The sequence below is a fragment of the Podarcis vaucheri genome (assembly GCF_965113315.1).
Source record: "Podarcis vaucheri genome assembly, chromosome: 5".
NCBI lineage: Eukaryota > Metazoa > Chordata > Lepidosauria > Squamata > Lacertidae > Podarcis > Podarcis vaucheri.
The window spans coordinates 67,794,367-67,807,903 of record NC_138763.1 but is presented as its reverse complement, the minus strand read 5'-3'; the positions used below and the strand labels follow the sequence as shown (position 1 = coordinate 67,807,903).

Below are 13,537 nucleotides of genomic sequence, written 5' to 3'. Positions count from 1 at the left end.
CCATTCCTCTTTCTCATGGGGCAGATCTGTTTTCATTTTTTCCTCACAAGAAGAAGAAGAAGAAGAAGAGTTTGGATTTGATATCCCGCCTTTCACTCCCTTTAAGGAGTCTCAAAGCGGCTAACATTCTCCTTTCCCTTCCTCCCCCACAACAAACACTCTGTGAGGTGAGTGGGGCTGAGAGACTCCAAAGAAGTGTGACTGGCCCAAGGTCACCCAGCAGCTGCATGTGGAGGAGCGGAGACGCGAACCCGGTTCCCCAGGTTACGAGACTACCGCTCTTAACCACTACACCATCTCAGTTATTCATACTTTTAGAAGACAGAAACATCATTTCTTCTGTGCACAGCACCACCCGAACTAAAATTGCGCTCCCTGCCCTCAACCTTTATAAAAAACATTTTAAAAAAGACTTCCCATCTTTGCTAAGGAGTTTGAAACAAAATTGTTTTACACAGGTCAGCGATGTGGCTGTTTGTGGCAGTGGTGTGCTTAATGCAACAGACGTCAGAGTCAGAAGAATTCCTCAGGAAACGGCACTTGAATCCTCAAGAATTTATGACCACTGTGAGTTGCTTGTTCAGATGCATTTGGAAACAACAGGCTATTGCTAGGACAAAATAATTTGTACATATTTCTTTTAACAGATATTCCAAAGCATTTGCTTTTCATAGAAGGATTTCCAGGCCTCCCTGAGTTACCCCAAAGAGGGCTAGATGGATTATAATGGATGAATTTGTTTTTGTTCATTACAGCCAGCAGGGGAGGAAGGCAGGATCCAGAACTTTTTTTCTCTTCTCCTCAGCACCATTGTTCCTAAAATTCCTTGCAGCACATCTAGACTTAGAAAAAAAAGGGTCTCGATTTGCTGAGGATTTCTTTGTTCTTGCAGAATGAAATAATCCAATATTGGGGATACCCCAGTGAAGAGTATGAAATCCTGACAGAGGATGGCTATTACTTACAAATAAACAGAATTCCTTATGGAATGCACAGTTCTGGGAAGACAGGTAATTTTGGAATATAACTGATGTTTTTATAGCATTTTTTTTTGAAGGAAGAGAAGGGGCTTAGAACTTTTCATCCTCTGCTCCACAGTCCACACCACCAACAGGCAGGCACTCACAGGTTGTGTGCCAGGCAATGGCCCCCTGCCCCCCCCCCCCGTGCTACACCACTGAGGAAGAGTATTGGCAGGATTCCACATAGCCCAGAGGAAACAAATGTGTGTGTATAAATGCTCAGAATGAGCTAATTCAGTTTAATGAAGTTCACTGAATTAGTTCAAAAATCTTTGAATTACACCTGACAGTTGTTGCCAAAATTGCTGGGTGAGCTGAATGCAAATTAACTTCATAGGGGGTTCAAGTTCATTCTGTGTTTTTATACTTTAGACGCTTTAGGCTCTTAAGTTTAAAGTTCATAATGGTTGAAGAAAATAAGTCACACCCCACTGTGTGTGTTTTGATGTTTTCTTAGTCTTCTTTACCTATATGTTATATGTCAGCACAGCAGCTTATAACATTCTGAAAGCTGAGGAAAATTTCAAGGTAATGTGAATTGAACTCTGAACTGAATATGAACCAAACAAGTTCATTTTATAAGTGGACAAATGCGAATTGGAACTAGTTCCTTTCTGGTCATGTTCAACCTGAACTAGAATTAGTTTCTTTTCTAAAAAGACTTTCAAAGCTCTGGTATCTATTTCTCTATGTGATGTTTTGTAAGAATAAAGTGTTTGGATTAAGCTTTTGTGTGCAGAAGCAGTGAATTAATTGTAGAAACGGGGTACAATCTTCTGCCCAATTTTTCCTATCTGAGCAGATCTAATCACCTTTGTTTTTCACTACCTTGTCATGATGAGGTAGCATGGACTAAATGATTTATTTATGCCATTGAGCCAGGCCCTGCTCAAGACATTTTGCTGCTTGATGTGAAGGCCAATCCATTCCACGTAAAGAAGCCATCCAGACAAGTCCAGGGATAGCATTCTCCATTCATCTTAGGATAACAGGGTTGGGAGCAGCAGGGCAAGTCAGATGGCAATTATGCCACTCTGTCCTCACTCTGCCTATCAGTAGGGCCAGCCCTGTAGGGAATCTTGCCATAGGAAAGCAGCTACTGATTTTCAGCAATGTAGCTGAAGAATTTGCTGCTTTCTCATCTGATCTTTACTGCCTTTGTATTGGCTATGATTTGTATTGTGTTGCTTTTGTATTGGCTATGATTTCGAAGAAGCATTTGTTCATATTTTTTAATAGTGCCTAAAGGTGAGGCAGCCATGGGTCACCACCTAATTACAAGTAATTATCTCTGTCCTATATATAATTGTGTTTTTCCTGGACTAGATGAAAGCATCACAAAGATCAATGTTAATGAAGTGAACACAAATAAACTATAAGGTAGATTGCCCATTTTGTTTCTGTCCCCCCCCCCAGGTCCTAGGCCAGTTGTTTTACTGGTACATGGTATTTTGCTTGAAAGTAGGTGCTGGATTGCCAATCTTCCCAACAATAGCCTGGGATTCTTCCTAGCAGATGCTGGTTATGATGTTTGGATGATAAATGCTAGAGGGAGCAGCTGGTCTAGAAGACACAAGACTCTGTCAATTGACCAAGAAGAATTTTGGGATTTCAGGTATAAAGAGACAACTTGTAACTTGGATAATTGAGACAATGGTAGTAACTGCTGTCTCTGAAGTACAACTGCTAACAACATATCTTTTTTCCTTTTGTTGTGTCATAAGTGCTTCAATCCTGGAAAGAGCTCCCAAAGATGGGACATGGTGGATTGCGGTTCCTTTTTAAATTATTTTTAGAGCCAACATCAACATGACAAAATGCATGACTTTCTCTATATTCATGCAGACTGAATTTGTGGGGCTCTGAGATCATAATTAGGACTGTGCATTCGCTCTGGACAAATCTTAGGACCTGAACTGAATCAAGCCAATCTGGAATTGTGGATTGTGGAAATGGTGGATTGTGCAAGAAGAGGGTGGGTGAAGAAGGAGATGCAGGTGAAGGCTCTCACCTGTCATACTTCTCCCTGCCTCTGCTGATGTCATAGGAGCATGTTTGTCAGTTCACAGTTCAAAGAACTCATCTCTGCCTCTTGGCCTTCCTCATCACACCCTGCTGCTTCAGCTTTTGCATCTGATGCTGGACGACTTTCTGCCACAGACTTTCATAGCTCACTAAGCCTTCTTACTGCTTCAGAGTCTGACACCTCCTCTTTCCTGTTGTCTCCATCTTCTCCTTCTGACCTCTTGTTGTCGTTCCACCACCACTCCCCGGGCTCTGAGCCTTCTTCCCTGGTGACCCCCCAGCTGGTTCCTCACACCATTCCTCTGCATCAAACAAGTCCATGGAAGCTGACTACATGCTTATTTAGGGTTTAAAACCTGACTGAACATGAGGTTGGAGAGGGGGAGAGAAAGAAATGGTGAACTCCCCATTGACCCCTGAAGACTGTACTATTCTTTTGGTGTGGGTGGGAGTGAGGAAACAGAGCTAGTTGGAATTTCTTACATTTCCCCCTTACAATTTATATATCACTTGATTACAGTTCTCACGAAGTGGTGGCACTCTAAGTAGTTAGCATGCATTTTTAATGGCACAATCCTGTATAGCAATGGGGAATCACAGCCCAAATTACCTCATTATTTGAGGCAGAGTCCATGCATACTTCTAATAGTGTGCTTTAGTAATGAAACAGAAGGATAAGTGGAGAAAACTTCACCTGCATTTTGTATGTATGACTACAAAGCGGGTGGCGCTGTGGTCTAAACCACTGAGCCTCTTGGGCCTGCTGATCAGAAGGTCAGTGGTTCAAAGTCCCACAACGGAGTGAGCTCCCGTTGCTCTGTCCCAGCTCCTGCCAACCTAGCTGTTCAAAAGCACACCAGTGCAAGGAGATAAATAGGTACGACTGCGGTGGGAAGGGAAACGGCGTTTCCATGTACTCTGGTTTTCGTCACGGTGTTCCGTTGTGCCAGAAGCAGTTTAGTCATGCTGGGCACATGACCCGGAAAGCTGTCTGGGGACAAATGCCAGCTCCCTTGGTCTGAAAGCGAGATGAATGCTGCAACCCCATAGTCACCATTGACTGGACATAATAATAATAATAATAATAATAATAATAATAATAATAATAATACCTTTTATTTCTACCCCACCCTTCCCTGTTCAGAAAACCAGGCTCAGACAAATTTAACAACAAATTTAAAACACTTACGGTAATTGATGCAACAAAAAACAGCATAAAATACAGTAACTTAACCCTCCATGGGTCCTTTACCTTTACCTTAATGTCTTACAGCATCCATGAAATTGCGATATATGATATTCCAGCAACAATAAATTTTATCCTGCAGAAAACTAAGCAAGAAGGATTGTATGTTATCAGTCAGTCTCAGGGTGGGACACTTGGTAAGTAATAAGAAATGAATGGAATGTGTTTACTGCCTGAGCCCTTTTTTAATAGGCCTTCTTACAATCAAAAATTCCCATCACTGGTATAGTTGAAACCTAAAACTTTTGATTGAAGGAACAATAAGCAAGGACTTTTGGCTCCCATATGTTTGGCACAGCTGCTGAATTCTGGAATTCTTTCTCTTTGGCAGGTTTAATTGCCTTTTCACTCTTGCCACAGCTCGCTCAGAAAGTCAAGCTCTTTATAACTTTTGGTCCTACCTACACACTTGTCGGCACCAGTGGACCTTCTGCGCTATTTCTCAGTCTTCCAGATGCATTAATAAACGTAGGTATTCCTCATCGGTTTTTATAGTGTGTTAATGTGACCTTCTAACATAATCAGTTTAGTGATATGGACAGTTCAACCTTTAAGTTTATCCATTTGTCATTATTTTGGGGGAGGTCATGTAATATATGGTTTAATTAATCTTCACATATTATTCCTAAAGAGAATAATAATAATAATAATAATAATAATAATAATAATAATAATAATAATTTTTATTTATACCCTGCCCTCCCCAGTCAAGACTGGGCTCAGGGTGGCTAACACCAAATATAAAAACAATTGATTGAAATACAGCTTTAAAAACAAGATTAAAATACAACATTAAAACATTAAAATGCAGCCTGATTTCAGTGGAAACTCAAAAACTTTTTGGGGGATGAAAACGTCAAGTCTTCACCAAGGCTAACTATCCAGACTGGTCCTACATGGGCAAGAAAAAAGCCAGGGAAGTCCCCAAATAGGTGTTCCAACACAGAAGGAGAAAGGAAAAAAGAAAGAGGGGGAGCAGTCAAATTGATTCCAAGCCAAAGGCCAGGCGGAACAACTCTGTCTTACAGGCCCTGCTGAAAGAAATCAGATCCTGCAGGGCCCTGAGACAGAGCGTTTCACCAGGCTGGAGCCAGTGTTGAAAAGGCCCTGTCTCTGGTTGAAGCTAATCTGACTTCCTTAGGGCCCGGGACCTCTAGGGTGTTGCTATTTATGGACCTTAAGGTCCTCTGTGGGGTATATTGGGAGAGGCGGTCCCCTAGGTATGAGGGTCCTAGGCCATGAAGGGCTTTAAAGGTCAAAACCAGCACCTTAAATCTGGCCCTGTACTCCACCGGGAGCCAGTGCAGCTGGAAAAGCACTGGGTGAATATGCTCCCATGACAGAGACCCTGTGAGGAGCCTCACTGCAGCATTCTGCACCTGCTGGAGTTTCTGGGACAGCTTCAAGGACAGCCCCACATAGAGTGAATTACAGTAGTAAAGCCTGGAGGTGACCGTTGCATGGATCACTGTGGCCAGGTCGGGGCGGGAAAGGTAAAGGACCAACTGCTTGATGCAGCGAAGGTGAAAAAAGGTCACCTTGGCTATTGCTGTAACCTGCGCCTCCATGGAAACGGAGGCGTCAAGGATTATACCCAAACTCTTAACAGAAGGCAATGGCACTAATTGGGCCCTTGCAAGAGAAGGGAGTTGGTCCCTCATCCCCATGCCATCCCGACCCAGCCAGAGGACCTCTGTCTTTGAAGGATTTAGTTTCAATTGGCTCCCATGAAATCATCCAGCCACAGCTTTCAAGCATCTGGTCAGTGTGTCCAGGTCCGAGTCGGTGTGGCCATCCATCAGCAGATAGAGCTGAGTGTCATCAGCATATTGGTGACAACCCAGCCCAAAGCTCCAGACAATCTGGGCAAGGGGTTCATAAAGATGTTAAAAAGCATTGGGGAGAGGATTGCGTGCTGCAGCACTCCACACACCAAGGAGTGGCATGACGACATCTCCCTCCCTAGCGCCACCCTCTGTCCCCAACCAGAAATAAAGGAGCACAGCCATTTTCGGGCTATGCCCTGTATCCTCACGTCGGCGAGGCAGTGGTCCAAAGATCATGATTGACCATGTCAAAGGCTTCTGACAAATCTAAGAGTATCAGCAGTACCGACCCGCCTCAATCCAGTTGTCTATGGAGATCATCTGTTAGGGTGACCAGAGCCATTTCGGTCCCGAAACCAGGACGGAACCTGGACTGAAATGGATCCAAAGCCGATGTTTCCTCCAGAAACCTACCAAAGAATCACAAAGATCTCTGTGTTTATTTTACAGCTCATATGGGGAAAGAAAGAATTTGTCCTTTTCAGTAACAAACTGAAAAGACTGAATGCCAAGCTGTGTAGTTATCCATTAATAGACAATTTTTGCCTCCAACTTATTTTCCTTTCTGTTGGATGCAATCAAAATAACTTAAATGTGGTAAGTTGACTCTTTATTTTTCTACATATATTGACAAAAAACAGTACTCCATTTTTTCTCTCCAGCCAGCAATATATTTTGCAGAAAACCGAATTCATTTTAATAGATAAATTATAAATTAGTGATAGAATCCAAAGCATGTGTATTCAGAAATTAATATGATGGAGTCCAATGGTACATGCTCCAAGATATGCATGTATGGGATTGTAGCCCTAAAGGTACAGTTGACTAACCAAGTCTGTAAATGTTGCAGCTAGAATTGAGAATAATCTTTGTGGAAGAGACCCTGGTATATTACAGAAAGAATAAGCTGTATGGTTTTTGTTGTAACTTTCATTGACGAAGTTGATAACAGATGAAAAATATTTTAAAATATTTATAACATTTTTAAAAAAAAATTCCAAGAAATTCACAAGATGGCTTTCAAGCAAACAATAGAAAATATATGTGTACTATTAAAATAGTATAAAAATAAAAAAGCAAATCAGCACAAAGCTCCCAACCTCTGCTGCCACATCTTTCCTGAGCTGTATGCTTTCCTATATAATTTGCCTTTCCCTTTCATCAAGGTTTATATATATTGTATTGCCCTGGGCTAGATCTAGACACATCAAAGAAGGGTTTCAGTTAAACACCTTGTAAACTTTGTATGAGAAATCGGGTTGGCAAAAACGGGACTCCACAGCACCATCTGGTGTCACGGTCTTATAATGCATATAAAACACATATAAAGCACTTTTTCTTTCCCAATGTAGTTGAGTCCCAAATGCTTGTGACTTTTTGCTAGTGTAATTCATCCCTTCCCCCCACTCACTGAATATTCAGAGACGATTCTAAAAAAATGTTTCCATGCCTATTATTTCTCCCCTAGAGTCGAGTAGACGTGATTGTTGGAATTTTCCCTGATTTTGGTTCTGTAAAAAATTTGATCCACTTTGCCCAGGTAGGGTTTATTGCATCTTTTTTCTTTTTTTTTTCAAAATTCAGAGGTCATTTGATATCCAAATGCATGTTTAATGTGTGTGAATAAGGGTTTTCTTTTTTAATTTTCAGAAGGTGACAGGAAAGTTACAGTAAATGAAAAACAATATAGCAATAAATGGTACATGCTATATATGATATATATGCATCTACAGGGGTCAAAACTGGCAATAATAACATGCAAATGAAAGCAAATATAAATATCCTTAAATAGGTTGCATGAAAGAAGAATGAAAGAGCAAGTTTTCTATTGCATTGTCTAAAGAGTAATTCTTAAATTCAAACATCAAGCATTTTTTTATTCATTCTGTTTGAGGTGAGAGTTAAGTTTGAATTTTCATACTGCAGTTTCTCATTACCAGGGTTTTTTCCCCAGCCAGAACTCACTGGAACTGAGTTCCGGCACCCCTTTGTTGCGTTCCTCGACCTCATTGATGGGTTCTGGCTGATCTGTAATTTTCTGGTACCGTCCCCTTGCAGAGGGCTGCGCAACAGCAGTGTTGGGCGGCACTTTGGGCTGCTTGGCAGAGGCGGTGTTTGGCAGGATGATTTGGGTGGTGTGGTGGAGGTCGGCGGCGAAAGTTTTTATTTTTTCCCTGCAGGGGTGCTCCGCCTAAAAATAGGAGAGCTCCGGCACCTCTTTTTCTAGAAAATAGCCCTGCTCATTACCTTTTACAATTTGGCAAGAACTGGCATTGTGAATATTGCAAATTATTCTTCCCTGTGGAATGCCCTCCCTTCAGATATCAAGGAGAAAAAGAACTACACAACTTTTAGAAGATATCTGAAGGCAGCCATGTATTGGGAAGTTTTTAATGTTTCATGTTTTATTATGTTTTTATATATGCTGTAAGCTGCCCAGAGTGGCTGGGGAAACCCAGCCAGATGGGTGGGTTATAAATAATAAAATTATTTATTATTATTATTATGATTAAACCAATTATATGACGAGAAACAGAAAAATATGTAATGGACTCAAATATTTAGGGTGGATCTATACTCATAGTTTTTAATGCTAAGGAAGGGTTAAGGAATTGGTTTTGATAACATAATACATCCTACTTTTTACATTCATAATGCATTATTGCCTTGTCTTTTTTATTGCTTAATTTGTAACTGTTTTATGCTGTTTTATTGGTGAAAAACTGCTCATATGTCTCTATATAGTGTTTTACCTTTTAAAAAAACGCATTCATACTCTGCTCCCCTCCAATGGAATTTGAGAGGTGGTGTTCAGTTTCATTTAAATTTGAAAGGCTTACGTGCACAAATAACAAAGGACTCAGAGGGACATAGGGAGGGAGGATTAAACTGTGGCACCAGAGGGTGGATCAGAGCAACCAGCAACCAGCAGCAGGGAAAGAAAAAGCATTTTGGAAAATGGTGTAGCCAGGTATTACTTACATTTGGGGGAGGGGGGAAAACACACACCATCCCAGGGTAAAAAAAAAGTTTTAATTCACAAGTATGCCCTGTGTTGTTCTAGAACGACATCTCTAATATTATTCTGGAAATAACGTTAAACAGGTCAGTGTAGATCCAACCTAAGAAATCATCAAGCAATTTTTTATTCATTATGTGCAAGTTATAAATATGTCACAATTAAAAATTCAAATATTCATTCCTTTTCCTCAACTTTTTTAGATTTTTAAATCAAAAGAACTGAAACGTTTTGACTATGGCAGTAAGAACAAGGCTATATATAACACGGTAATTACAAGGGTTGTGGTGATGGGGATTTGTCATAGATTTCAATATGTTAAAGCTGCATATTTATTTGGGACTAACTCTCATTGAACTTAGTGGGTCACCCCAAAAAGAAAAGAAAAGGTTAAGGAGTAAACCCTGCACAAATGTGGAGTGGAATCCCTGAGATGGTTGGATGGCACCTTGTATGTCTCCTTCTAAGAACCTCTGCAGCCAAGCTGGTGCCAAATGTACTGTTCATATTTCCTTTGGAGAACATCCATGAACCAAGAGTGGGGTCTTGTTGTCCGGACACCCCAGGGATGCCATGCACACTGCCCAGGCTTGCGTCACTGGCAAGGTCACCTGGGCACTGCTAATGCAGCGGTTTGACTTCATTGCTGGAATCACACTCCATTGTCTCTGAAGACAGCTGGATGCCAACATTGTAAACCTAGATCCCATCTCTCTCCTGGTAAACCCTTAATGCTTCCTTGTACAGCCATGCCTGGGCCTCATGGCTGAGGTCCTGGATTCCACAGCCCAAAAGAGCACCAGATAAAACAGGCAAAGGCAAACAAGTACGGTGACAGTATCTCGGCCAACATCAACATGCTGATGCTGGTCGCCACAGCATCTTTCCTTCCTCATTCTTTTGTAAAGGTTTTTATATTCAGGGGTTTTTATAGTCAGGGGTTTTTATAAAGGTTTTTATAGTCAGGGGTGACCACCCTGGCCTCTATGTGGTTACAGATGCTTATTTTATTTTATTTCATTTAACATATTATCCTTTTCTTACATTGGGATGCTGCTTATTCCCACGGAGATGTGTTTAGCCTCAGAAAAGCAGAAACAAATTCAATTTTATTCCTGTGGTCTTGATGGTACTATGTTTTAAGTGCTTTTTAAAATATAAAGCCGCACATGTTCAGCATGTGTGTTTGTGGATGTGGATAGATAGATAGATGGAGATAGATAGATGATATATGATAGATAGATAGATGATAGATAGATAGATAGATAGATAGACAATAGTTTCAAAACTGTTATTTTGTTTGCAGAAGCAGGAATGTAGAAGCAGTTGTGAAGCAATGAAATGGTAGTGTAAAAGAAATATCTTGCATAGCCTTCTAAAACTTTCTAAACCTCATGCCTGCAAGACCGTGAAGCCCAGATCCTAAAAGTACCAAGCTGAACCATGTGTCACTTTGTCAGACATACACATTACTCCTGACACAGATCCTCAGTGTCATCATACATCCCACAATGTTAGCATATGCTATGCTCAATCAGTCATCCAATAATTATCCTGGACACATATATCAACAATGCACAGTAAATCATTAATACATCACAGATCCATTAAGATATTGGAGAAGAAAAGTTGAAACTAATGCTCAAGGTACCATTTTCCAGGACCATAGGTCACACATCCCAGAGTTTTGATAGTCCTGCATATGAACAGTCAGAAGGCTAAGAAAACAGGTAAAAATCTATGATTGGTAGGTGAAACCCATTTTAATCACTCTAATCTTTTCATCCACAGACCACTCCTCCATTCTATCAAATTGAAGACATGGTTGTGCCAACTGCTGTGTGGTATGGTGGACATGATATTATAGAAAACATAAAGGACATTAAGCTGTTGCTTCCTCGGATCTCTAATTTAGTTTTCCATAAGTATGTTCCTGAATGGCAGCATGCAGATTCTTTATTTGGTCTTGATGCTCCAAAGCAAGAATTCCCTGATGTATTGTATCTGATGCAGAAGTACAAATAAAATGTTATAAAAGTCATATATACTGCATATATTCCATGTCACTGTAAATGCTGCAGTGGGTCTACATAATGTGTATTCATGATCAGTTTGTAAATTGAGGTGTGTCCCCCCCCCATTACCTATTGCTCATCATCAAATTAATTCTACCTGCTGGCACTGACACAACTGATAGTAGAATTCATTGACCTTGCATCTCTCTCCTGACATTCTAATCTTACTTCCCTGTTCCCAAAACGTGTCAAGGAGCTTCAAGGAGAGATGCTGGATTAAGATGCTGGCGCTAACTCAGTACAGCAGCCAAGTGGCATGGTGTCTCTGGAGAGTATGCTAGAGCGCCCTCCTTCCCCCAGGTCTCAGAGCAGAAAGCTAAACAGGCACAAAGGGATTTCCTTAGAAGCCACCATAGGTGGCAGGAGGAGTCTGAGGACTACGAAGTAACAGCCAGGGAGAAGCATCATTCTGAGCAACTTCGGTTCAAGTGTTGAGGTTTATATTCCATGTCTCCATGTGTGTTCATTGTTGAAATAAAGCACTGAAAGAAGATCTCTGAGTCTCTGATTTCGCTAGGTCGCTAGCCAGTGAGCTGTTGAAGGCAAGCTCCTGTCAGCCGCTGGCCTAATCTAGCAGGCTTTTATTATGTTCTTATTAAATACAGGAATCTCTGTCCCATTTAGAGGTAACACTAGGAGGCAGGATTTTGACTATGTACCTATGGCTCCATGGGGCACCATCACGAGCATAAACAAGTACTGTGGGTTCTTTCCTCAAGACTGGAGTTCTGCAGCTGACTCTTGGATTTCTACCAAGGCTTTCAACATGACCACAGTCCATTTCAAACAGGGTTTTGGCCTGGTTTTGGCACAGAAACTGCTTTGGTTGCCCTGTATGATGACCTCTGTTGAGAGAGAGACAAGGGAAACATGCCCCTGTTAATTCCTCTCGACCTCTCAGCAGCTTTCAATCAACCATCAACCAACATCAACCACCGAACTAAGGGTGCATGGCACCCCTTTGCGGTGGTTCCAGTCCTACTTGGTCGTTCCCAGAGGGTGTTGCTTGGGGAATGCTTTTCAGCCCCATAGAACCTTCAATGTGGGGTTCTACAAGACTCAATCCTATCCCCTACGTTGTTTAACAACTACATGAAACTGCTGGCTGGGGTTATCCGGAGGTTTGAAGTATGTTGTCAGCAGTATGCTGATGACAGTCAGCTCTATTTCCCCTTTACATCTGCAGGTGAGGCAGTGGAAGTGCTGGACCAGTGTCTTGCCTCGGTAATGGACTGAATGAGAGCCAACAAACTGAAACTCAAACCAGATAAGACTGAGGCACTGTTAGTGGGTGCAGGAAGATGGGTGGGAGATTGTCTGCTCTTGATGGGGTTGCACTTCCTTTGAAGGAGCAGGTTTGTAGCTTGGGTGTACTCCTAGATCCTTTGCTGTCACTCGAGGCTCAGGTACAACTTAAGTGGATACAAAATAATGACGACAACACACACAGGACCAAAAAAAATGTAGACATAAAATTTATATACCACTTAATATAAGCATAAATCTCCAGGTGAGTTATATTTTTTAAAATATGCAAGGAAGTATAATGTACATTTCAATGCTTTGAACTGATTTTATAATGAACTGATTTTAGAATGTTGTATCATTTTACTGTTGTTAGCCGCTCTGAGCCCGGCTTCGGCTGGGGAGGGCGGGATATAAATATTTTTTTTAAAAAAAAATCTTCTTCTTCTTCTTCTTCTTCTTCTTCTTCTTCTTCTTCTTCTTCTTCTTCTTCTTCGTACTGCCTTGCCTTGCCACAAGGCATATGATAGTATGTGATAATTCTTTTCTCATAACTGTTTTGCTTACTCTGCATCTGTTCCATAATTAACAATGCACCCAGAAAGACACGTTTTGCATAATTATACAGTAGCTGATGGAAGTGCTCTTATTCTCTTCAGTTTATTACAAACTAAGTCTTCTTCAGTGTGCATTAGAGATGTGGTTGCTATTGCTGAACAGGAACAGGTAAGCAAAAATCTTTTCTTCCCTGTATCTTTTTCATTTATTTTCTGGCGACATACCTTGGTCTTACATTTTAATAGCTTGCATTTAACAAAGTTAGACATTACTATCATAAAGTACAACCCAATCATCCAGTAGAAATTAAGGCTACTTGCACAAAGTCTGCTGGCACAGAACTGTGGGGGAATCACAAATTGCATAAATGTGTACAGAATTATTTATACCTTACTTTCTGAATTGCATTTGTAGTCTGCCCTTCCTCCATGAGGAAAATACAATATTTAAAAATGCTTAAAACATTAAAAAAACAGTAAAAAACATCTAAAAACCAAAAAACCAAAAAATATTTTTTAAAG

At 40.9% G+C, this 13,537-nt stretch overlaps 1 protein-coding gene across 1 annotated transcript; it reads left to right on the top strand.

The window, feature by feature from the left end:
* Nucleotides 1–464: 464 nt before the first annotated feature.
* LOC309532192 (lipase member M-like) lies at nucleotides 465–11,163 on the top strand (the record flags this gene model as incomplete). The annotated part of the gene is made up of 9 exons (XM_082222256.1): nucleotides 465–567; nucleotides 893–1,010; nucleotides 2,439–2,637; nucleotides 4,321–4,430; nucleotides 4,625–4,761; nucleotides 6,570–6,716; nucleotides 7,588–7,659; nucleotides 9,342–9,407; nucleotides 10,930–11,163. The coding sequence occupies exons 1-9, from the start codon at nucleotides 466–468 to the stop codon at nucleotides 11,161–11,163; spliced, it is 1,185 nt and encodes a 394-aa protein (XP_082078382.1). The 5' UTR covers nucleotide 465.
* Nucleotides 11,164–13,537: the final 2,374 nt, after the last annotated feature.